Genomic DNA, 25951 nt, shown 5'->3' on the forward strand with positions numbered 1-25951 from the left:
CCTGGTCATTCTGACCTTTGAGACTTGAGAACAAGATTTTTTTTTTTTTTTTTAATTATTAGAAAAAAATTATTCTCTTTTCTCAGTTCCTGTTCGGAGCCTCAACTTCAAGGTATTGATGTGAATGCAGTTGTAATTGAGAATCTGTTTTGTCCACACCTGCAGAAAGGGCTCATTTGTCAGAAGCTGATAATGAGCTCAAGGAGCAGGAAAGGAAAGGTTTGCTGTGGAAGGGTATTAGCAGGTTCCCAAGCTGTTGATTGGTGACTTGAAGAGCAAAAACACCTCCCGTGGGTCCTGCAGCATCGTCAGGAATCTTGAATTTGGTGCATCTTGCCCAGTCTTGTCACTTGACTGTGCCATCCATCAGACTCTGTGGTTGTTTCACTCCTTTAGTGCAAGGATGACTGATGCAAACCTGGCTGATGGTTGCTTGTACTGGCTTGAATTTCTTCCCTTTCTTGGTCAGAGGCAGGTGGTGGGTACCTCTTTGTGACTCAGGTGTCAGTTGGCTTATCCTGACCATGCTTTTTAGCTGATCCAGACTGTATTTAATAAAATCCATCTTACTGAGGGCAACTACAAAACTGATAACTAGGGCTGTTAAATTGTGGATGCAACAGGATGGGCTCCCTACCTGGCTGCTTTAAAAAGAGTTTCCAAACTCTGTTAGGTGCCTTCTAATTGTGTTAATAAAGGGCTTTAAATTGGTGTAAGGTTGTTGCCAGCTGTTGTTTGGGAAGCACACCTCAGTACAGTGCAGGGCAGTGGAGGGAGCAGGGGTTTTGTTGGATGTGCCTCTTGTGGGCAGCCTTTCCTGTATGGGAGGAACTTGAATTGGAAGCAGGGCATTGTGCTGTTTCTAGGACTCTAAAAATAGCCTATAGACTTTTCCTGCTGAGTTCAGCGGGTGATGGTGAGAATCCAGCAAAAGGAATCTCGTGGGGGAAGCTCATCCAGGGTTGAAGAAGTCTTCTGGACTGCCGAGGCAGTGTCCTGATTCTCTGTTGTAGAGTGATGCTGCTTGCAAGCTGCCCTTGTGGGCTGTGCTGTAGGCCTTAAAATGTGTTAACACTTTGTGCTTATTTGCACGTATTCCCACTGGGTACAAAGGCAGTGCTGTTCCTTAAGTGAATTTATGTTAGCCTCTCCATGACTTCTGCCTCTGGTTTAATGGGATGTGCTAGTTTGAATAACCAGAAAGTTTTCAACAGAGAAGTTTCTTTGGAAGGATTGGAGAATGAATATATGTTTTGAATATAGTACTGTGACAAAATTGACGTGTAGAGAGGATGATAAAGTTGGTGATTGTTTTTAAACACTAAAGTGTGAGAAGAACTGAAGTGGTTTATTTTAACAGCAGGGAGTTGCCCAACTCAGGGCTCTTGTTCTTCACCTGCCTCTCACTGCAGGGAAGAAGAGAGTGATGTGTCGGGGTCCTGTGGATCTTCTAAGGAAAATTCCAGTGTTTTATTTCAAATCCAGCTGCTAGAGGTGTCTGAACATTGCCTGTGATCAGGCTCTTCTTGCTTTTGAGGGAGACTTCCCCATTGCATTTCATCTCTCAGTAAGGCAGTTGGACTGACAGCCAAGGTCCAGGAGACTTTGTGCTTTCAGGAAATCTCTTGCAGGGTAATAACACTGCAAAGCTGGCATGTGGGGTCCTTTGGTACATCCTGCCCCCCTTGTGGGCATTGCCAGATAACAAAACAGATGTTGAATGTCACATGGGAATTGAGGGACATGGACCAGCCAAAGGCTAAAATAGTCCTTCTCTTGTGACAGCGAGGGACTTGTGCAGGGAGGGTTTGTAAGAGCCTCTACAGGCCTCTTTATCCATGTGTAAAGTCCATCACGTTTTGAAAGTACTGGTGTTAAATCTAATTGTGCCTCCATTGCTCATATCTGAAATACTGACAGCTGTGATAGAGGTAGCTCCGGGTTTATTTTGTTGCTATCCTTAAAAAATTGGGTATGTTGGTGGGGGGGGAACAGTAGGGCTCTCACCACTATCCTGAAGAAGGGAGGGAAGACTTCAAAATAAAATTGTTCTTCTTGTGGTTTGTGGTTAAGGCTGAAGTGGCTTCTTTGAGGTATTTGATTTTTATTGCCTCTAAATAGAATAGCTGGCAGGAGTTTAAAAATAGCCGAGTCTGCTTCCCACCTGTTTGGATACTCGTCTTATTTTGGTTCAGAGGTGGAATGTGTGGCTGCACATTGTTAGGATTAAAGCAGTGCTGCTCATGCCCCTGAACATGGGCAGGAGATGCTTTTATTGTGCCTTGGTGAGGATGGGCACCTGATTGATGGGACACATGTGCCCTGTTGGAAGAGCGGAGGAAAATCCTCCTAGAGAGGGATCTCTGGGAGCACTGTATAGCTTTCAGTGTGGAAAATTGCAGTCATGAGCCTGCACGTTGAATAACAAAGGCAAATATGAATATTGGCTGGTTGAGTGTTTAGGGCATTGTTCACTCTGCTGATGAAGCACACAAGCCCTTGGCCAGGGAGCCTGGTAATGGTTAGAGAGACTCTCCAGCACGAGGGACGGTGCTGCAATGGAGCTGCCTGCAAGTGGGAGTGGGGAGATGAGTAGGCAGCATTTACTCTGAAACCTGTGCTTCTCCTCTGCTTTGCTATGTGGAGCTTTTGGTGTGAACTTCTTTCTTAGCTCCTGTAGAAAAGTAATTTACAACGGATTTCTCTAGTTCCAGGCCATGTGCAGCCAAAACATGATCCCCTGAGGAGCAAAGCGTGGTCAGAACAACATTCTCCTCTTAGGAGACAGGGGCTTTACCACACCATGTACAACAACCTTTTATTTTGTGTAAAACTGAATCTTGCTTGGGAACTCTTCATGGCTTTTAGGAAGCTTTCTGTGAAGTTAAGCTCAGCATGGAGTGCTACAGAGTATGTACTGTCAAAAGATGTGAAGTCCCTGTATTGAGAATAAGTGATGGAATTTGACTTACTAAGAGGTTATGAATATATTTGTTAAAAGCATTTTGTTAGCTGTCGCACTGGAATTATTTGTTGGGACCTCCATTCCATTTTCCACTCATTTCTCCTCTGTATCCCCCAGGAGATGCTGTGCAGAACTGCCAATACCCATGCTGTTGATTTTGCCTCTCTACTGGAAATACTCTTCAGTTGTTCTGGGATGTTTCTGGTTGGGGTTAAGGCAGAGTCTCATCTGGGCAGGTTGTTAGAGAGTAAAGTTGTCTCAGCGTAGCTCCAATAGACGTGAGGGCTGACTGATGCTGCAGGTGGAGGTACCACTGTGCTTTCCCAGTAATCTGACTGGTGCTGGGGTTACTCCTCCATGAGCAGAAAACTCTGAAATGGCAAACGCTCTTCTGTTGGTTTGCTGAGTTTTGGATGGTGCTTGAGCTGTTTCACTCAGCTCTTAACAGCTCTCCTGCTCCTTTCAGCCTCTCCTGTGACACTGGCAGCGTCCTTGCATGCCTTTCTGTCTCAGAGGGTTTTTTGCTAGTGTCGAGAGAGCTTTCCAGGAGCAAATCCTGAAACCTCCTGGCGGGATCTGCAGCTCAGTGTCAGTGCTATGCTTAGTAGCAGAGCTCTGTTGTGGAGGAGTGTTATGGGAAACATTATATCTGGTAGCTGTGCTGCCAAACTTTGTGGCAAACACATAATTTAAGGGTCTGTCTTGCTTCACAACAGTTGGGACTGGCTGGAAAGCCTCCAAGAGGAGGAAGAGAGGGGACTAAGGGAAGAACAACCAGAAACATCTGGGGCAAATTTGCTTTGATGGTGCTGGCTGTTGGATCCACACACTCTGATGTGTGGATCAGCCTTGAAATGAGAAAGGTCCCTGCAAAGAGGGCTTAGGGGCTTGAGGGTGCCCTGTGCAGGGAGAAGGAAGCAGCAGGGACAAGAATAGCTCGTGGGAGATGGCTGTGGCACGAGCATGGCACTGCCAGCATGGAGCAGCTGTGCAGCCTCCGAGCACCCACCTTGCAGCTCTGCTCGGGTGGGAGCAGCCAGCTCAGAGACAGGGACCTGCTGGCCAGAAACAACCAGCAAAGGCGTTTGCCTAGTTAGCTGAATGGAACTGGTGTTTTTCCTTTAACTGCACCGTGGTCTGTGGTCATTTCTGAGGCACTGGAATTAAAACTTGAGCGTTTTCTGTGATTTTACTGCTTTTGGTATTTGCCCAGGGAGGGATCTCTGCTGTGCAGAAAAGGCACGCAGCCCGCTGAAGGCTTTGCTTAGTGTCTAGCAAATGTGAAACAAGCAAAACATGACAATTACTAAAATTCTATTGACTTACTGTCAAAGCCAGGTAGCAAAGAATACGACTTACTGAGCTTTCTTGGTGTTTGAAGCAGATTCTGAACATGGGAATCTTCAAAGTATGAGGGAACAAGGCCTGCTTCATCCTTGGCTCCTTTTTCCATGGCTGCTGAGCCAGAAGGACACACATGTTGTGCTGGGGTTCCTTGATCTTGCTTTGTGCTATCTTTTCTGAATAAGCGTACTTAACTTTAATGGTGTCATACCCCTGGAGGATATAAAAGGTCAGTCAAGGTGAAAAAGTTTGTGGAATCTAGAATTCAGCTAAAACGTGAAAAAAACTCTTGCAGAATTGGGTGTTTGGGTTGATTTGCTGCTTGTGCTTTGTGTGTGCAGGGTAGCTAAAGAATCTGCTGCTGGTGCTGTTAGTTTGGTTTGCATAGGCAAGCACAGTGTATGTTTTGGAGATGTTAGTGTTGTGTTGTTAGGTGTTTGTGTATAACTTGGATTAATATGTTTGCATAAACTACAAATGCCTAACTAATGTGGACATAATTATTTGGTTAAATGATTTGCAGCATTGCAGACTTTGGCTCTGTTTGTAAGTGGGAAAAATTATTTGTATGAAACAAGCAAAGTATATGAAGCTAGGAGCTTGTAACTTCGGTGATGTATCCACAGTACCATTCTTTAAACTGGCTATTTTCAAAACATGGATGGTAAGTATAGAGGTTTTTTGCTGACATGACAACACTGAGTTTGTTTTTAGTACTAACAGTTCACTGGCATTAGAGAATATTTCAAGCTTGGCTTAACAAGTTTAGCTTTCATTGCTCACTAAATGTGTAATTAAATTACAAAGTCTTCTCATCTGTTTTGAACTTAAATTATCGCTGGTTTTAACTTTCCTTTCACACATGACTTTTTCAGGATTGCAGGATGTGTGAAAACGGTTTACTGTAGCCATATGCTTGTTGGCACAGAACTCCAGGATGTTTCAGTACGTTTGAAGCATGAGTTGTGTGATATGTGGTTTTTCTTTTACAAAAGCTGTGTTGATTTCTTGCCTAGGAACTACTGTCTCCTCATGTTTCCACAGATTCTGCTGCAGAATCGTTTCTAGTGGTTGCACTGGGAAGGGATCAGGTTTGCAGGAGGGTGGCTCACCCAGATCTCTCCTGGCATCTAACCTGTGCTGTGTTCTTGTATTGTAAATCTAACTAGCTTGATACCTGCAGATTGAATCACTTTATTCAGAGTTTGCTGTCCTGGCTGGGTGTGTTTGGTGCAAAAAGATTCCTGTTATCTGTGGGAAGGACACAGCTAAGAAGTCAATTGTCCCTTTATCAGCTTGCAGGTCACTTTATTAGAAGCTCCTGGGTCAGCAGGACTGCTCTATCATTTCTCTGCAGATAATAATGATAAATGTGTTTGTTTAGATCAACGTGGAAAAAACCCTCTGAGCTGCCTGTACTGCATGTCTGTGTGCCCTGTGCTCTGTAGTATAATCAGCTGTGTGACAGTGCAATAATCTGGGGAACACCCACAGTCTGGCTGGACTTCTGCCTACCCTGTCTTTCATGGGAATGTAGCTGCTTTCATTAACTTTCCTAACTGACTTGTTTGATCCTATTGCAATCTGTTCCTGAATTTAGGAAGAGAACATCTACTGGGTTCCTCCCATCCACAAGCCAAATTCCATTTTATTTTGCTCTTTTGCTCTGCATTGGTTCTCGGTGGTTTTTGGCTGAGCAGGTCCAAGGTCTGAATTTGGATGCCCTGAAGATTATCCAAAGTTAGTATTTGAGACATGCCTGGTCCTGCAAGTGCACTGCTACTCTTGCCTTAAGAGAACAGTGCAAATTTCTGCCATCATCCCCTCTTCTGCTCTCAGGAGGGATTAAATTCTGGGAATTAAGGCACTTGGGCAGTTGACTTCAGACTCTTCTATTTGTATGACTTTTGCAAGGAAGCAAAAGAATCTTAATTCTAGAGATTCAAGTAATCCCTGCAGAGAGTTTTCCCAAGACCTTGAGTTTCACAGAACCACAGAATGGTTGGAGTTGGAAGGGACCTTAAAGCTCATCTCGTTCCAACCCCCTGCCATGGGCAGGGACACCTTCCACTAGACCAGGTTGCTCCAAGTCCCACCCAACCTGGCTTTGAACACAGTTTCTCTGGGCAACCTGTGCCTCGCCACTCTCATCCACATTAGCTGATGAGGATACTTACCTTGCTTTTCAAAATCCAGTGACGTGAATTAGTTTTTCTCTGAATGTGAAGAAAAAAGACCAAATCAAATCTCATTTATATACCCAACTGAAAGGGGTCTGACTGATGTTGGGGGGGTGGCTGTAACTGTACCCCAGGCAGTGTGCTGAGCAGGAGGTGGTGATCCATGACACTGGTTCAATCACCATCAACCCTTCCCTTGGTTCCCAGTGTGATGATGGTCCATTTCTGCAGCTGAAGCGCCAACACCTTGTGCCTCTTGCAGCCTGGGTAGTTTAGGTGAGCTGCTTGCTTGCTATATAGTTTTGACCTAGTTTATCCTGCTGCCCAAGCAGAGAGATGTAGAAAGGGATGGATGACTGTTGTGGCTTGTTTCAGCAAGCTGATATCTGGTGGGTGGGAAAAGGCAGTTTTAAACACAGCGGTGTTGATGACTTCAGTCTGGGGGTGATATGAGTTTATACAAACCTTTGAATTTCTCTGTGGAGTTCACAATAATAATGCACTGGGATTTGTGGCTGTTTGTGGTTGAATGGAAGGAAATGCTTTTTCTGTTCAGGTTATAGCTGGTACTTGTTCTAAACTCTGCTTTTCCTGGGAGGTAGGAAGTGGTGTTCATACTCTGGGATGTGAGTGTTAGTGCGTGAAGGAGTTTGGAGAGCTTTTTAGAGAACTGCAGAGGGAGGCAATATATTCCCACTGAAGCTGCTAAGCAGCAAAAGCTTCTGTGAGCCCAGAGGCACATATACTTTTTGTGAAGGCTGTTTTTAATCCTTCAGTTCGGAGATGTAAGAGGAGTCCTTCTCCCTGGCTAATCGGTGGAATGTCCTCGCTTTCAGCTTCCTCTCCTAAAATGCCCTGACTAGCATGTGGTGCTGGGCTGGGCTGCTCTCCTCCTTCCCCCTGCCCTGGGGTCCTCTGAGCATCCGTGTTCCTCTAGCTCACCATGTGGGACTGACACAATGCAGCTTTTCTTGCTCTTCAACTTCTCTCAGCGGTAATTTGAAACTTACCTTTTTTTCCTGACTCTCACCACACAGGCGGATTGTTCTGAAAGTGCTCCTGTTGGGAAGGACAGAGGGCCACAGGCTGTCTCCTCAGCAAGACAGGATTAGTGTGGGGTGCTCTGGGGAGAATTTTTTCCCACTTCGAACTCAGCCCTTCAGTTTATCAGACAAAAGATAAAAGGATTGTTTTTCTCGTTTTGGTTCACTTAAAAATGGAGAAGCAGGTCAGTATTGCCACTGAACCCACCATTCCTACAATTGCAGTGGTAAGAGGAAAGAAGGATCACAGCCTTTAGGTAGCAGGGGGTCATCTCATTCCACACTGAAAGGATTATTAGCTAGATCTTATGCCTTGCATATTTAAGTATTGCACTGTAAATGAATTCGGTGCTAAAGTTAATTAAGGTCCCATTCAAATTCTGTTACTCTTCTCAGAAGAATAAGGCTCGATTTCCCAGAGCTGAGGTTTGCTGCAGAGCACAGGGAAGGCTGGTATTTCAGTGTGTAGTATTTTATTCTTGTATATTTCAAGAAAAACTTGTTTAAGCTTCCCAAGTTACTGTTATCTTCTTGGGCTCATTTTTCCAGAAAAAAACGTGAGTTTTAATCTTTGGTGGATCTGAAGCAAAGGTTACCAGGTTGGAGGACGCAAAAATAACTGAAATGACCCAGAAGGGTTATGGGAGAGTTCTCTCTGGCCCTTGCAAATTCTTCTGCCTGCAAATGTATTAGTAAGTCCTGTTCTCTAGAGAAGAATTCCACTGCTAGCCTATATATTTTTATAAAGAAACTATCCTTGACTAAAAGACTGAGACAGCAACTTCAGTGGAGGGCATCCTGCCTCTCAGCTTTTGAAATTACCTTAGCCTAAAACCTTTACCTGTTGCTGAATGATACAGGATGGGTGCAGAAAATTAAGTAAACGCACCTTGTAACTCATAATAGTGTTGGTCTCAGGGGGTGCTTTAAAATAGAGCAGTTTGGATGGCATCTTAGTTTTCAGTTGAGGGAATCAGTTCTGCAGTCTGAGGATAACCAGCAGGCATCTGCTAGCCTTTAAAAAAAAAACCCTGATATCCTAATTTTCAAATTTATTATTACTTTGGGAGATACGATTTTAAATAGTGTCAGTCTGACTAAACTGCAGTTAATTACTGGAGTCCTTCAGGTACCATTTTTTATGTTCAAAGTGAAGAGGTGATTTCTGCCACTTCTGCTATACAAAATAAAAAAGCTTTAGTAAATAATGGCTGTAATTAAGAACTTGGAAACGTTTTCCATGCTTGCTTTTCTCACTTGTGTCAGTGCTCTCTGAAGCAGCAATGGTGCAAGTGTTGGTGTAGCACATTGTGCAGTGGCAAATGCTGGCAGTGAGAAACTCTGCTTGCTTCCAAAAGGGATGAAATACTGGTTCTCTTACCAGATACCTGAGGTCTAACATGTTAATGTCAGTGATGTGTTTAAGCTTTGAGTGTCTTGTGACTCTTAAAGCATGTCTGGCATCTTAAATATCAGTGGAAGCAGAGACTTTGTGACTCAGGATTGATTTTTTTTTTTTTTTTTTTTAATGTGGGTGTGACCACCAGGTGATTTTGTCCTGCCTTTGTGCTGTTCTGCTATGGAGAGGAGATACAGATTTGTATGATTAACCTTTTTCAAGGAACTCTTCATTGTGTGAGAACCGCTCAGGTTGAAAGGAGGATGGGATGGTTTGTACCCAGAGTTCTTTCCAAAGGAGCTCCCTGGGAGAATATAGTGAATATTTTGAAATGATGTGTGAACATTGGATGTTACCAGTTTCTCACAGTTGAAGGTGTAAATCTCAGGGCTGCCTTAAACCAGCTCCTTTATGTACAGCTGAAATAAAAGACATTGCTTGTCAAATGGAGAATATGAACGTTTGGGTCTGGGGGAGAGGGAAGTGAGTCCTACCTTTCTCCTTCAGTTGTAGGCATCAAACTTATGTTTCTTTAAAACTCTGCTACTGCATCTTTATTTTCCCACAGATGCTTTTCTCCCTTCTTACTTCAGGCAACTGGGGCAAGTGCCAGTGCATTCATTATGTTTTTGCAACATCTACATAAATGCTGCTACTCTTGTGCTATTTGTGTTCTGTAGAGTTAAGACAGCATTGTGTCTAAAATACCTGTTAGTCTGTCTTTTTGGTAATTCAGTGTCATCACTCTTTATATGCAGCTTTTAAAATTTCCTGTTGATTGTCTCAAAATGTTTCTTTCAGTGGAAAGGAGATGACTGTAAAGAGTTTCTGTAAGTTTAAATTCTTCTCTCTATTGAATGCATCACATCAGTAGTGAACTGACACTCCTTTTTTTTTTCTCCTTTCAGCCAGATAATGAAATCTCTTCAGACTGCAATCATGTAAGTATTGCTTTGTTTTATTCAGTCTCTTTCTTTGGCATTTGCACCTCATATCCCTTATCAACCTGAGGTATTTTGCATAGTTTGGTACTTTGCAAAAGGTATTAATCGGGACACATTTGGATCTCTATACTGGCCTATGGAGGAAGAACACAAGGTGACTTCTTTAACCCAGCATAGCCACTGTGGTCTTGCTGGAGATTTCAGAGTGGAACATATTTAAGAGCTTTATAAACTGTCCTTCTGTCTCAGAGGAGGATAGCAGACGTCTTTCCTGTTTGATGGCTGGGGGGTGGTTCCCGTGAGTTACTGGGAGCAGCGTGATGTGCTCCTTTTGGAAAAGATGTGAGCAGTGCTGAATTTAAATTCTTAATTTCAGCTGTTGACACCTTCTGTATTACTTTCACAGCTGCTAAATTCTTAGACTCACTTGGAAGATGCTGTGGGGGTGTGATATTTAGAAGCAGTTTGAGACAGTTGGCTGGTTTTAGAACAGATTTCCTCTCAACACTGTGTTTAACAGTGAGCAAACTATTAGCCAGTTTTCAGGCTGTCAAGCTGACTCCTCAAATCCCAAGACTCAAAAAAAAAAAGAAAAAAGAGAATAAAAAAATCATTGCTAAGGTTGGCATTATTAGTTTCCTTTGGTTTCTCTCATTTGCACTCTGCTGGCATACACCACATCAAGATCCTTAATTGCTTGGTTAGCCCTGAACACAGACAGACAAGTGCATGCCTCAATGACACTCTTGATTCTGGATGCTTGAGAAGCTGCATTTTGCTTTATTATTGGAAGATGTATTCCAGAGATGAAACCTGGCCATGCTGTACAACTAGTAATTTCCAACTGTGTTTATAAATTAACCTTTAGTACTGCTCTGCCTGACTTCATTGGCAGCTGTAATTCTCTGTTGTGCAGGGTTGGATCAGATGAAGGGCACAACGTGTTTCTGTTTAAGTCTTTTTGAAAAAGAGAAAACTCCAGTAATTAAAATGTATCTACCTGACATTTAAGTGTGCCAACAGAGACTACCTGAGTGAACTAAAATTGAGAATTCTAGAAATCAAAGCTGGACCTTTCTTCTGCTGGATTAAATGACAACATCTCTGCCACAAGGCAAATGTTGGGTGCATGTGGATTATGGAAGCCATTCACAAATAGGAAGTGTGGGCAAAGTCTCATTTTCCCAGGCAGAAGTTGAAGGGGGGGTGATAAAAACCTAGACTACAGAGAAGTGTCTCGTGTCCAGATGTTTTCTTTGCCTCTCTGTGCAGTCTTTGATCGTACAACTGCTGATGATCCCCCTGGAAAATACTGCCTAGTGCTACAGTCAGGAGTTTTAAGCTGCAAGTTTCACCTTCTTTCTATCTGTGGGAAGGTTCATTTGGACAGCAGCTCATTTTGAGACTCTCCAAATGCAGAGATGTATCCTCATCTTGTGCCCTCATTCTTGTAGTTCCGTTTCTAGCTGGGAGAGGCCTTACAGCACTCTGTGAGGACAGGTTCCCTCTTGATTCACTTTTGTCTATTAAACCTCTATATTTACAGCTTACTCCATCTGAAACACCTTAGTTTTCCCTCATCTCCTTTTCAATTTTTCACAGCTATAAAACCATGATTATAAATATGGAAGGTGGTGCAGTTATGTTTATTCTGATTTTGGTTCTCTCTCTGTACTTCCATCCTCCTGGAGCTGATGTGAAACTGCTTTCCTCGTGTTTTCCCAGTATTTTGTGTATAATTGAAATGTCAAAATAGAAGTTTGGTCAAACTTTTATCTTCTTGATATTAGTTTGATTTTTGACACAAAGGCACAGTCTTTGAAGTGAATTTTTAAAGCTATTTATTCTTCAAGATGTTAAAAAATTTTTAAATGCAACTTAAGTTGCTAGAAAAGCAGGTAAGGTAATAGAGCTCTCAGGCAACATCTCGGCTATTTATTTGCTGAGGTTTTGTCATTTTACCCTGTATTTTCACTTTATGGTGCCTCAGGAGGATGTCTGGGATGTGTATAATCCACAGGGCGTGGCTTGCCTAAGGTTGCTTCTTGCGCAGTGGCCCAATGCATTGAGGCTCCTTCATGAGCTCTTTGCTGGCTCCTGGAAGAACAGTCATCCTTACCCAAGGTGTTCTGCACTCTGAGCTCTAATGTGTTGTGCTTAGCAAGAGAGAGAACCTCCCCTAACTTTGAAATATATCTGCATGCAAAAATTGTCTGGTTGCAGCCCCTCACAGAAGGCTCAAGCTGTGTTGTCTCCTGCCTTTTTTGCTCATTTTCTAATCAGTTGTTCAGTGTATGAAATTTACTCATATTGAGGACTTCATTTTTTTAGATCATTTGCATCAGGCACAGAAAGGTGTGGTGGGCTAAAGACATTGCTAAATATGCAGCAGGTAGCAAGTTATGGCTTTCATTGTTTTATGCTTTCGGTTATTAAGTAGTCTTCATGCAATATATATCCTTTTAATGAGTCAGCTCGTGACCTTACAGAGATTTCTGACAGCCTGAATTTATTCAGTATGAGAAAATTACTGCAGGAATGAAGGGACCAAGTTGTTGTCAAGGAGACTTTACACTGATCATTGCACTGTAAAAGGATGATGCTACAGATCGGGTATAAATGATGTTTCATTGTTTTTTGAAGCAAAATGTTTGTCATTCCCAATGGGAAGCTCTTAAACCCCCTTTCTACAAATGCTGTCTTCATAGCTCTTGTGGAACTACAAGCTGAACCTGACAACAGATCCGAAGTTCGAATCCGTGGCCAGAGAAGTCTGCAAGTCCACTATTGCCGAGGTAAGGCAGGGGAAAGGCACGGCTGCTGTTGGGCACTGAGGCTTCTTCACTTCTTTGTGATAATGAATTAGGGTGTGAATAACGATTTGGGGTTGGGGAAGCTCTAGTCTCATATGCAAGATTGCTACCTGTAATTAATTCAGTCTCCTTGCTGAAGAAGCCTTAGTGGTACCAGGCAAAGAAATGCTGAACTAACAACCCATCAGCTCCTGCCAGAACTTCTGTCAGAAATCTGTTGTGGATTGGATTTGTCCCCTCCTTGTCAAGTGTTTGACAATTGTAACGGTGTTGGTGTAGCAGGGGTTCTGTGAATTTAGCCTAAGGCTGATTTTGGACTGTGTCATGCTGGCAGAAAGGAGAACTACATAGGCAGCAAATGATGAATCAACTTCTTTTACTTCAAGGTTCAAAGTGTAGTTACTCCAAGGAGACTCTGTTGGGAACAGCTTCTTTTTAGGTTGCACTAGGAGGTGATGCTCTGTACCTCAAATATCAACATTCCTTGGTCCAGCTTCAAAGATGACTTGATCAATCATTTCTTCCTTGTGCTCATGCTGGAGCTCTTGAGGCTGTGCACTCAGCCACGCAGGCACTGGATGAGCTGAGCTCTCTTCCCTCTGTTTGTGGTGGTTTTCAGCTAGACAGGAAGCAGTGGAAGCAAAGCTCTCTGCAGCAGGACAGGCTTCAGCTGACTTAATTCAGTCATTAAGGCATGCTCTGAAAAACATTATTAGTATATCCACTAATATAATTAAATGTAGCCATAAACTTGTGTTTTTAAAAAAATTCAGTCTGCTCTACTGTAAATCGTTTAGTGTAAGGAGAGATCAAGAAAATAGTTATTACAAGAAGGCTAGAAGATGAAACAGTGGAAGGAATCAGCTTGCATCAAAGGGCTGTGCTGTGTTTGGAGTATGGTAGTTCCCAAAAGCAAACGCCGCCAAATCTGTTGGATCCCACTTTTTTGCGATCATAGAAAAGATTGTATTTTTCTGGTTTATGTCATATGGCTGCTGCAGAATTTTTACAACCAAGGCATTCTTGAAAATGCTCTTTTAACAGTCTGTTTAATTACCACTTCTATGCAGGGACAGTCTGGCATTGCTGTAAACGATGCCCTCTAAATCTGGGATATGTCTAAAAGCAGTGGGAAGAATGTACAGAATTTTAGCTGTACATTAACCACAAGTGTTCCTCTTGTAATTGTGGTGACTCATGACATAAACTACCAGTATTCTGCCATTTCATGAGTAATTTTTAGTTAAAGAAAAAAGTTGGATAAGAAAAATAACCGTGTGTGTTTGATCTGGTGTTTAATACTGGGGCAGGTGCATAAACCATTCCACTAATATTTTTTAAAGCTATTTCTACAACATTCTTTAAACATAGTGGGCATATACTGCTCACATATAGTATTAACCTACTAATATTTTCCTTTAATTCCCACTAACAGGTAGGTGGTTTTTTTGCTGGGTGACTGAGCTCTTATTTTAAGTATTGCTTTGCATTAAGAACAGAATACAGCTGGAAGAGCAATTTCTAGTCATTTGGGAAATGGTGACTGCCCCAACTGGGTATGTTCTGAAAAGTGCACCTTTTAATTTTATCAGCTAAATACAGATTGAAATTTCAACTCTCTCTTTTCCCCCCCACTCAGCTGGAGTGGTTTTTATAAGTTCTGGCAAGAGCTTTAACCTGGAATGAAAGTTGGCTACCAGATAACAGTGGTTGCTTCAGAAGTGGCCTGGCAATAACATGATCACTTGGTCTTTTCTGCAGTTCACTGGCTCAGGCCATGGAGCTCTGGGGCTGTTTCCAAAGCCAGGCTCTTCCAAAAACAGCATGTTGCCATTGTGTGCTGGTTTGGCTCACGGTACTTGAACTGGAGCAGGGCCAAACCAAAGATGCAGCTTTCTCAGAGAGCACTTGCTCAACTCTCTCCCCTTCACCCTGCAATGAATCACATGTGTTTTCACTTCAAAATGTATTTTATGCCTTATCTATAACAATTACATTGACCTTAGTAACTGTGTTTTTCTAATCGCTATTTAGATTAAATATGTTTTACCAACCTCCATCTGCCTTCAAGTAATGATGTTTAAAATGCTGTATGTTTTATTTGTTACATAGAAAGTAATGGCCTCATAAGCTGAGGCAGAGATCTGTTTTATTCATCTAGTCTGACCTGTGTGAGTCTGTCACAGGGTGCCCTAAGTTATTCTTGCTTGAATTAGAATATATCTTCCTAGAGACAGCTCTCCATTTTTTAAAATTCCCAATATAAATATTCCAGCTTGGTATTTGAGAACCCATAAAATGGTTCCCTGCCTGTTCCCTTAGCTTGTTACCTGAGCCCGCCTGGATTATTGATTGCCATAGATCTTCCTTGAGATTGATGAGCCCTTCAGGATTTTTACAGGAACAAATCTTTGATGTAATCCAGTCAGCCCATGCATCTTTTCCTTGCAAACCTGTCACCACTGAACTTTAGTGTCTGGCTGCCAGGAGTTCTCTCTGCAGTGTTACGGCTGCGGGTTTTCGGCACAACCCTCAGCAAAGGCCACCAGAACCAGGCACGGGCTTGCCAGGGTTAAAGAGCTGTATGGTCTCAGTGCTCCTTGGAGCAAGGCATTGCACTGCTCCTGTGGCAGGATTCCTCGAGGGACCATCGTTAACTGATAGGTAACCATGTTTTCCCCTTCCTTTGGAAAGACACTGTCAAAACTGCCTGCATCTTTTGCTTCCAAAGGTGATGTTTTTGGCCTTACTGTCTGCTTCCCTGAGCAGTGCAGGCTGTGATTTATATTGGGAACCTGTCTCTTCTTGTATGCTGCTTTTCCAATCCCTGCACAGCTTTCAGCTTTGGTTAGCTGTGATTTTTACTTTTTTTAGACCACTGATTTAGACCACTGGTACCAACAATCAGTTCCTACAAGAGCCTGATAGAAATGAATTTGATGAGGATTTTCCTTTATAGTAATTTTTGGCTTCCAGCAAGTTTATAAACCATTCAGTAAATAGTGTTGACTTTTGAATCAGTCTCACCTCTAGCCAAAATCTCATATTGTATGAGGTCAGATGGCTAATAGGGGTCCAAGTGTGATTTAGTGATGTTGTAATATGCTCGGTTTTCTAAATAAAGGTTTGTCAAACTAGCACTTTTTCTACAAGCCTTCTTGATTGCAGGGGTTCAATGTAATTATGAAAGATGATTATTGAGCAACAGAGTTTATAATCCTCAAGGTCGCTGTGTTTGCTTTTTTACAGATGCTAGCACACATGAGATTTCTATTTTCTGAAATATTTTCAAGTATTCTGACTTACTGAAAATCAAACTGAAGCCTAGAGGGTTTCTTTGCTAGCAGATTTTGAAGCTACAGATGCAAGTTTCTTTGAGGATTTTTTTATAAGGTTAAATTCAGTAGCTGCAGCCACTGTAATTTTATTCCTTCTTTTTTTTTTTTTTTTTAACAGATAAAGGAGTGTGCAGATGAACCAGTTGGTAAAGGCTTCTTGGTGTCATGTTTGGTGGATCACAGAGGCAACATCACTGAATACCAGTGCCATCAGTACATCACCAAGATGACAGCCATTATCTTCAGCGATTATCGGCTGATCTGCGGCTTCATGGATGACTGCAAGGCTGACATCAATCTCCTGAAATGTGGCAGCATTCGACCTGGAGAAAAGGTATCCAGAGAACATGCAGATTGTCAATAGGCTTGTAAAAGTCGTTCACCTCAGGTTACCGATGGGGCAGCTCTGCAGTAGTGTTACTGTCTTACTTGCCAGTGAGAAAATGCGTGGTGTAGCTCATCTGTCTGAAAAGGGTGATGTCCTGATTCTTTACAGTTCCTTTGTAATAAATATGCATTCGTTCCTCTGTGAGGAACTGCTATTCAGAGACTTTCATTTGTCTTTCCACACCACGCTACAGGTGATCTGGCAGGTAGTTGTCTTTCTGATGGCACTCTCTCAGGCTCGACTCAGTACAATGAATCCAAACAATAGGTTTAAGCAGGCCTATTGCTTGGCTTATTTCACAGTCTGGTCGGGTCTGGCAGGAGGGTTATCGAGGTGATGAGACCTGTGCTACAACCCTTTCTGTTTTCTCCAGCTGTGGTTGATAGACTGGATCAAGAGCTTTTATCTGTTTGCTTCTCCTTTCCCCTGCCCACCCAAAACCAGTTGAAGGGCACAGGGTACCTGGTGTCACATTTTGGTAGTACAGACTTACCAATACTGTCCTGGTTTTACTAAATCACTGTTCTTTTGCCATGTGAGACACTAGCAGAGGTTGATGCAAAGAACAGTTTGTAGTGACTAGATGTGGGGTTATTTTCAAGGGCCTCTCTTTCCCTGTCTGCTTCAGCATAGCTAATGCAGGCAGCAATTATGTAGTGCTGCAGGAATGAGTGACTTTTTCTATGATAACTTTATCCCTCAGCATAAAAACTTAAAATTACCCTATCAGCTTTTTACAGTGCTTTTGAAATTATAGCTCTTACGCTTATAACAATTAGTCTGTTAAATGAGCTATTAATGAGGGGGTATATAACAAAAGGTATACGGTTTTTTGGTTTTAAAAAAAACCAAACTTTCCTAAGTTGTTTGAGATATTCACTGCTGTAAGCAGCTTCACACCCAGAGTGTGTTAAATTGAAGTGCTGGTGTATTCCACAAGATATAGGTGAACCACAGAAAGCACAAAAGTAAGGACTTATTTCTGGAAACAAGAACAAAAGCAACCACAGAAGCAGGAGGAACTTGGAGGCACGACAGGTTCAGACTGGTAACAGCCAAGTAACTTGCTTTCTCCATTAAGTAAAGGCTCTCTTCTAAAGCTGGGCTGAAGGACCTCATGAAATGAGAAATTGCTTTTAACAGTCAGTATAGAATCAGCAGTGTAATACAGGAATCCTGGGTGTCAGGTCTGCATGTTTACCTGTGGCTTCACCAGACTGAAATAACCTAAAATAACTTCTGGTAGTACCGAAGGAACACAGCAGAGGGGATTTCATGAGCACAAGCCAAATGTCACATGGTAGAAGTGACCTGATGTGGGCAGGCTGGTGTGTGTAACAGGGCACAACCCTCTGTGTTGGTCTGGGTTAAGGTGGGTGAAGGGGGAGGATGGCTGGGGTGGGTGAGGCCACAAGCCACCAGGGAGAGGGAAATGAATGCAAACTTGGGGTCACCGAGTTTCTGTAGGCTGGCAAAGGGATCACTAACCAAACTTTTATGGGGGTTTATGCACGTTTCTCTCTTTCTTGGTGCCCAACCCAGAATCCTGTGCCTTGGTTTGTGAAAGCATCGCAGCCTGTCGTGTGTCTTTTGTTATGCTGTCATCTTTGGCACTGAGAGCAACTGAAGTATTCTATACTGCTATGGAAACAGCTATAAATGGCTATGCAAGCATTTCTTTTGTTGGTGTTCTGTTCTATCCCTTTGCTGCTTTGGAGAAATCTAATTTGCTCCCATCAGATGCTAGTTCTGGTTTTATTTCCATTCTTTAGCTTCTGAGAGTTACCTGTAGAGAAACAGTCATTACCCTTTTGTGTGACTGAAGGTAACTGTGAATTTAATAAATAACACCTGGACACCTGAGGAGGAAGATGAGGGAAGAGATTCATCTCTCTCTTTTTTTATGGAAATAAGCACAGCTAGACCATGAACTCCATCCACATCAGGCAGCTAGTAGGTTGCAGTATGATAGCTTCATCAGAGTAACTGGGATAGACCGGTATTTTTAACTGTGAAAGGCACTTAAGTTGGCATTCTGGAATTGCATTGGCTCTTGAAGCCCCTCTGCTAGCTAACCATGTTCCTTTTCTACACTTCCCTCTTTTCATTCAGCTTGATTTCTACTTTCTAATTGAATTCTGTTCCCGCTGGGTTTGTTGCTTCTGATATGGTGCTTTCTGTGCTTTCTTTTCCCCATTTCTAGTTGGGTTTCTGCACTATAAGAGCTTTAAAGTTCAGCTTGGAAGTCTTGATCTGACTGTGGACTTCATTTTGCCTTATGAAGCAGAAAGGTCGTGGATATGTCATTAGATGTGTCATTTGGAAGCACTGAGTTTTCTAACCTGTGTTGGGGAGTGTTTCAGGGGGTTTTGTTTTTATTTTCTTCCAGTTAGTGGAGAAACATTTAATAGTAGTTTCAGTCACCTTTCCAGTTGGCAGTTGTGCTTTATAGTGAATTTGGTCTCCTGGTATTTAAAGATTGCTTTGTCTTCATGCAGTAGGGACCTAATTTGAAATTGGTAATCGCATGGGAGCTTTTCTTCTTTGGCTGTTGGAATGAGCTGCTTTCCCATTCCTGGTAATATGTGGGGTTGTATTTAACTAATGAGTAGTGTGTGGTTGCCAGGGTGCTGTTTAGCCCTGGTGTCCAAGCTGTAGTTGATTCTTTGCCATAATGAAAGCTACAGAAGTGTCCATTGCACATGTGTTGTAGTGCTTTAACAGATAATAGTTTTTCCTAAAGAAAGACACCTTAGGAGACCATTGTTTTCTTGTTGGTTTTTGTTGTGTGATCCCTAAATGCTTTGAGCACAGTTGTTGCTCTCTTTCCTTAGTTTCACAGCAGTATTGGGCACAGGGGGGAATTGAGTTTACACGGGAAGAGCTGATAAAGTTCAGCTCGGTCTTTGTTTACTCAGTGTAGTAGTGTAGCAGTGTATGTGTAGTATTATGCAGTGTGCTATCACCTGGACTACTAGGAATTAGGTAATCTAAGAACCATCCCAGCACCCCTGGTGTCCAGATTAGCCAAGGGGAATGCTGAATTGAAACTCCTGGTAGATCTGCTGGATGGTTTTCCATGGCCTGGCTGCTCTGGCTCCAGTGAGTCAGCACAACCATCCAGTGCAGGGTGCTGTGCTGATGAGACAGGTTGTGTTTTACCCTCCCACCTGCTGCTTCTTTCTACTCTTTATTCTCTCCTGGTCACTTTTCTAGCTTCTCTCTGCAAGTCAGCAGCTGGAACAGTCTTGTGCTCAAGGCATGGCAGGTTTCAGACAGGATAAAGTCTTTTACAGAGGAGCTTTTGAAAAATGACAAGAAAATAAACAACAGTTGGAAAGCCTAAACTGTACTGGGGGGAAAGTGGAATTTCCCATGGAAAATGAACAGTATGCACCAGGCAGCTGGTGCTGGAGCAGGACTGGGAGAGCTCATGCTGTGGGATGACGACCCTTGGCTTTGGTGCCTCTGAAGCTGAGCTGACTGTGCAGGACTGTTGGCACATGGAGTGCAGGTGGAACAGGCAGCCCTGTGTGGTGCAGAGCTGGGCAGTGATGCAGGTGCCACCCCTGTGTGTCACAGCTCCCTGCCATCCTTTGGGAGCAGCCTTGGCTGCCAACTGCTTTAGAACAGGATGGCTGAGTGCAGCTGTACACACCTTTGTTCTTCCCTTCCAGTCTGCAGTAAGAGATTGTGCAGTATTAAATACAGTAAGTGTTACCCTGTAATTAAAGCATGAGGTGAAATTTCTCTAAACATGTTTGCTGAGTCCCGTTCTCTGTTTGGCAGTAGTAGTAGTAGTGTGGATGCCTTCATGCACTTCTGAGGAAATGAAGAGTTAGGCCCTCCTTAAAATGGCTTAACTAGTCAGTGCTAGTTAAACCAGGGACCTGATCTGCCTGACAATGAACCAACCCCACATGAGGTCAGGAGATCTTCCAAACAGTGTCATGTGGGCACAGGAACACTTATGGCACCACAAGAAGGCATGTAAATGCTTGATGCTAGGAGGAAAGGGCAGGACTGCATCTTTCAGGACCCAGCTGGGTTCATTTGTGTGTGTTTCTGTTTCTGTTGAGTCTGACATGTTTTAAAATTGCTCTAATACAGGGCAGCAGAGTAGCCAGCCCTGCAGGGTGATCTACCCAAATGTAAAAGCTGTATTAGCAGAGTAACGCAAAAAAAGAGTAATTTCATGTTGTGCACCAGCAAATGTTCATCATCCAGCATATGGAAACCCATTTTCACTAGACTATTAAAAATAGTTTAGTACTTACATACCATCGTATGACTCTGACCAGGAATCTAGACCCATACTGCAAGAAACCAGGAAATTTCTCATTTTCCTAGCAGGAAAAAGCTTCCTTTGCCCTCCTTGCTGGCTTGCAGGGGAAAGCTGCAGGTGAGTGAGTGTAACCTTGGTCTGCCTTGCCTCCCAGTTGCAACCTCACTGGGCAGGAGCAAAAATCTGCCATGGGAGATTAAAATAGTTGTGTTCAATAATTTACACTTGCCAGCTTTTCAGTTTTAATTATTATCTGTGACTGACCACGAGAATTTGCAGAACAGTGTTCATGTTTGATGTAGTTATGGATAAATGGCAATTTTAAGTAATATAGCAAAGGTACTACTTACTGATATTCCTCAGAACCCAGATTTTGGGTTCAGTCCTAAGGGGTCTTTTGATATATAATTATGTTTCTTCAAAGGTACTGATACCTGGCCAGCATAGGGAGTTGGCCAGTTCCCACTCAGAGAAAAAAGCAAACCAAAATAAGGAACTTTGGGGTGTGTGGGTTTTTGGTTCTTTGCCTTTTTTTTTTTTTTTTAAGGGAAAAAACTGCTTTTAGTGCTTTTAAACTGATTTTATTTCTGGGTTGTGTTTACAACTTTATAATTGGCCAATTCTGCTTGTGCTCCAAGTGTAGCAGAGTTAGGACATGAATCAAAGGCTGCCTGCTGAGGAGACACGTCAGAACAAAAAGATTTGGAAGAGCTGTGTGGCTTTGAGTAGTCATGGTGGTGTTTTATGGAGACTGCTCTCTTACTCATGCTCTGCACCAACAGTGGAGGGATCTGCTTGACAGAGAGAGCTGAAGGGATGGCTCTGAAACGGGCACTGCAAATGCCAGCTGGGTGATTCAGCTGAATGTGAATATGCATGCCTTGTTGCATACTCCAGGTAGTATAAGCAGAGCAGCATAAATTAAGGTGACCTTCATAGGAAAAACCTGCAGAAGCCTTGAGAAATCTGTACCAGAAGAATTCATCCAGAGGTATAGAGGGGGTATGGTTCTCTTTCTAAACACGTAAAAAGGGTGTAGGAAACTAAATGAAGCTTTGCTGAGCTTTGCCCAGCTTCTTCCAGGCTTTCAAACAAAGCACAGGCTCTCTGTGTTTATTGACAGTCGCTGTTCATAGTCCAGAGTTGTGTCCAGGCCTGCAGGACAGTGGATGTGGTGCCCAGCATTGGGCCAGAACTGCTTTGTCCAAGACTTCATTTACCCTTGAATGCTTTGCAGTTTTTGATTCTCTTAATGGAGGAATTAGCATTGAGAAGCCTACATTGGTCAAAGCTCCTTTGTGGCCTTTTTAGCATCACAAATTTTCACCACCCAAGCTGAAGGCTTGTCTCAGCATGGCAGAACTATGATTTTTCTCTCCCAAGTATATTCTTAATGCAATGCTGTTGCTTGCTGTTGCCATGGTGCCAAGAGAGCTGTGTCAGATTAAAGATAATTTGGCTGTTTTGGTAAACTGCTCTGAGCAGTGTGACTAAGTAGTGATAATCTCATTAAGTCACATTAAAACAAGCCCATAGCGTTGGAGGGGGGATTTCATGGTGACCATCAGCAGGATGGTGGTGTATAAAGTGTGGTTAGTACAGATATTAACTGTTGCCTCCTCTGAATGTAAATGTGGTTTAGGCTGAACTTTTGGAAGTCTATATGTAGACAGTGTTGCTTAATGAATATGGTACTTAGCCAGAATCACAGATCACTTGATTACATGAATGCTTGGTTACAGATGTCATCTCGTTCTTCTCCCATAGGATGCTCACTCACAAGGAGAGGTGGTGGCATGCCTGGAAAAAGGCCTGGTAAAGGAGGCAGAGGAGACTGATCCTCGAATTCAGGTTTCTGATCAGTGTAAGAAAGCAATTCTTCGTGTAGCTGAGCTGTCTTCAGATGACTTCCACCTGGACCGGCATCTCTACTTCGCGTGCCGAGACGACAGAGAGCGATTCTGTGAAAATGTGAGTGCTTTCCTCCTGCCTTGTCTCTACAGTGATCCATTAAAAAACACAAACCTCTGCTGGAAGAAGGAATGAAATGGTAGACTGGAGCCTGAGTGGTGGCACAGAATACTGCAAATAGGCACCTCGTAGCTGTCATTCTGCAATAAATCCACTATTAAATGCACTGACCCAACAAACAAGCGTTATTTCCAGCGCGTTAATGAACTGAATTGTCATAAATGGTTTAATGGGCATCAGAGCTGCTGTGACAGGGAGTGGGGAGGAGGCAGTGGAGGTAGGTGACCTCTCCTTTCTATAGCTGTGAGCTGTTTGTTGCACAAGGTAAGCCTGGTCTGCCGATACTTGTAGCACTCCTTATCCTTGGAGCGATGAGCTGGAAAGCTGCATTGTTCAGTCTGAAGTAGCCTGTGTCAGCTGAGAGTCTTCACACTCAAAGGGTGATGAGCAAGACTAGGTTTTTTTTAAATGCAATAAAATTTTAAAGATTTTCATTGCATAGAAGGTATTGCTGTCATTTGAAATATTAACTCTAGCATGTTAGTAGTTTAAAAAAAAGAAGCCCTTAGGTGTAGTTCAGCCCTCTCATTAAGCATTGCAAATCCTAATATTAACTGTAAATGTTGCTGTTCTGTTTCACAGACTCAGGCTGGGGAAGGCCGAGTCTACAAGTGCCTCTTTAATCACAAATTTGAAGAATCAATGAGTGAAAAGGTAGGTACCCTACTGAGACAAATCCTTACTGACAAAATCATCAGATCATTCCTCAGTCCAGACTGCATTATTCTTTTCCAGTATTGAGGAAAATCCGTCATCTACGTGGTCGGATAATCGGCTGCTTTAACAAATTCTTTTACTTTGATATTTTTTGTGTGTCAAGTTTCAGCCTTTAAAGTTAAGGATTTAAATAAATCAAAGCTTTTGGTGGGTAATTTGGGAAGGCAGACACAGCTCAAGTGGTAGCACTGTGATGGAGTGTTTAAAGTAGCAGTCGCATCATGCTGGGGTAAGCCTTGGATAAATGCTGTCCTAATGTACGGATTAGAAACAAAATGTCTGAGTACCTCAGCACAGGAAGCTGCATTTGTTTCACTATTTTGCTGGTTTCAAGTAGCACATTCTCTGGGAAAGATGCATAGCTCATCATAGTTCCTGAAGTTTTCCTTATGATTTTCCTGAAGATGTGTTTTGCAACAACAGCAAAAAAATGGTTTTCTGGACAGCCAGTCCGGAAAAAAGTTTGTATTTGTGTAGGTGTTTTGGGAAGGCAGCAGTGCTTTCAGTGATTTTTGGAAGCAGCATCATAGTGTTTCAGGTTGTATGGAATTATATAATCTGTCTGCAACAGTATGAAGATGGATGTCTATAAAGATCTTCCCAGAGAAGATCCACTGAAGGAGCCTGATTCAGAGTCCTAGAGGGATCAGACTAATTTCCTTTTCTTTAAATACATTAGCTATCTGACAGCTTGGTTCCAGTTAACAGAGTCAGATCTGAAAGAGTGATCACTGAGGGCTTGAAACAAAGCTCCATTTTGTAGAAGCGTGTTACTACAATGAACTGGTGCTTTTGCTTAACCTGTTTTCAGATATACAGGGACAGTGGTAGTTTTTGAGGGATGTTTTCCATGATGGGCTGTCTAAGGTATGAATGTAAGGTGTGGAGGGGGTTAGACAAAGCTGTGGCAGATGACTTGGTAGGGAGAGAGGGGTGGATGCTCTGAGGGCGCAGTTTGCAGAGCAGGAGGAGCACTAAATGTAGTTCTCACTCTTGTAGCTGCCAAAGTTGGACCATCTGCAAAGTCTCTAGTTGTGTAGAAGCTGTTACCCAGGAAAGAGTCCCTCCTTGCCTGTGGTGTCAGCTGCTGCACACACACGTAGCCAGCAATAGCTGCCTGGTGGGTGGCTTTGTGTAATCCAGAACTGGCTCCCTGGCTGTACCCAGCCTTTCCCTCCCTCAGGGGATGAGGGATCTGTGAGCCTGTGTCTCCCTGTGTCCAGAGCTGTAAGTTTGACCAGTCCCAAGATCCCAATCATGGCACAGGAGCATGAAAGAGGGAGTGGGAATATCTCAGAGTAGGACTTTCCAGGTCCTAAAGTAGGTGTGGGAAGGAGGAGGAGAAAAGTCAAAAACCTGGTGTAAGGAAGTGGGGAGAGGGCTCTAGGGCTCCTCTGTTCCTTGTACCAAGATTGCTCCCTGTTCTCCCTGCCCTACATATGCACTGCTTCTCTTCCTTTCAAATAGGCTGACAATGGACAAATTGGCTCAAGCTATTCTGAATTTCCTGCCACCCTCAGATTTAATTTTCATATAATTTAAACCAAAAGCTGCCAAGTGTAGTGGTGTTTTTACAGGCCCTTTTTCGGATGAAATTTAGAGGGTTTGTCTTGCAGCTGCTGGGTTTGGGTTTGGCCACAGTGCATCCTCGTGAACCTCACCAGTTGTGGAAAATGGCTAGAAATTCCCACGGTTAGACTGTTTTATCTGCTGTCATCTGCTCAGTGCGTTGCAGAACAAATCCAAGGAACACACTATTTTGTAAATGTGACTGGAAAAAGTTATTTCTTGAGGGCATGGGGTGAACATTTACCACAGCTGGGATAAATGTCAGCAACTGATCCTAGTTACCGAGAGTGAGTCACGCTCTCAGCCACAGCTCTTCACAAAGAGCTGGATGAATGTGCAGTTTTGAGAAGTGCTCTGCAGAGAGCTGCTGCCTTTGAAACCCTTGATCTGTTGACCTCAGTGTGCATTGTTAACTGTGTGGTTTCTATGAGACAAATGAAATTTAACTGCAGTCCGGCTTAAACCCATGGATTTTAAAGTATGAGTTGTTTTTTTGAAATGCAACTTGAAAACTTAAAAGCAGCAGGTCCAGCTCTCTGCCACCAGCACACAGGAGCTCATTCCATCGTCCCCATGTGTCCCCTGCAGTGTCGTGATGCACTGACCACCCGCCAGAAGCTGATTGCCCAAGACTACAAAGTCAGTTACTCGCTGGCCAAGTCCTGTAAGAGCGACCTGAAGAAGTACCGGTGTAACGTGGAGAACCTTCCCCGCTCCCGGGAAGCCCGGCTCTCCTACCTGTTGATGTGCTTGGAGTCTGCAGTGCACAGAGGTAAGTGCAATTAAAAACTTACTGGGACCGTGATTTTAAAAGTTTCTTCACCTTCAACATGTACTGACAGTCCCCTTCTCCAAGTACCTTTTTCCGAACTTTGGTTCAGAGGCAAGTTTCCACATCGTGATGATTTCACCACTGTTGTTTCTGAGGGATGGCT

General features: G+C 43.1%; 1 protein-coding gene across 1 annotated transcript in view; it reads left to right on the plus strand.

Annotated features, from left to right (window-relative positions):
* The window catches only part of GLG1 (golgi glycoprotein 1), an 82286-nt gene that overhangs the window by 28027 nt on the left and 28308 nt on the right, over nucleotides 1-25951 (plus strand). The window contains exons 2-7 of the mRNA XM_032701460.1: nucleotides 9840-9872; nucleotides 12584-12670; nucleotides 16145-16360; nucleotides 22467-22670; nucleotides 23313-23384; nucleotides 25605-25788. Of these exons, the coding sequence (XP_032557351.1) occupies nucleotides 9840-9872; nucleotides 12584-12670; nucleotides 16145-16360; nucleotides 22467-22670; nucleotides 23313-23384; nucleotides 25605-25788 (796 nt within the window). The remainder of the gene's footprint in view (nucleotides 1-9839; nucleotides 9873-12583; nucleotides 12671-16144; nucleotides 16361-22466; nucleotides 22671-23312; nucleotides 23385-25604; nucleotides 25789-25951) is intronic.

Source organism: Chiroxiphia lanceolata, chromosome 13 (genome assembly GCF_009829145.1).
Source record: "Chiroxiphia lanceolata isolate bChiLan1 chromosome 13, bChiLan1.pri, whole genome shotgun sequence".
Classification (NCBI taxonomy): Eukaryota; Metazoa; Chordata; class Aves; order Passeriformes; family Pipridae; genus Chiroxiphia; species Chiroxiphia lanceolata.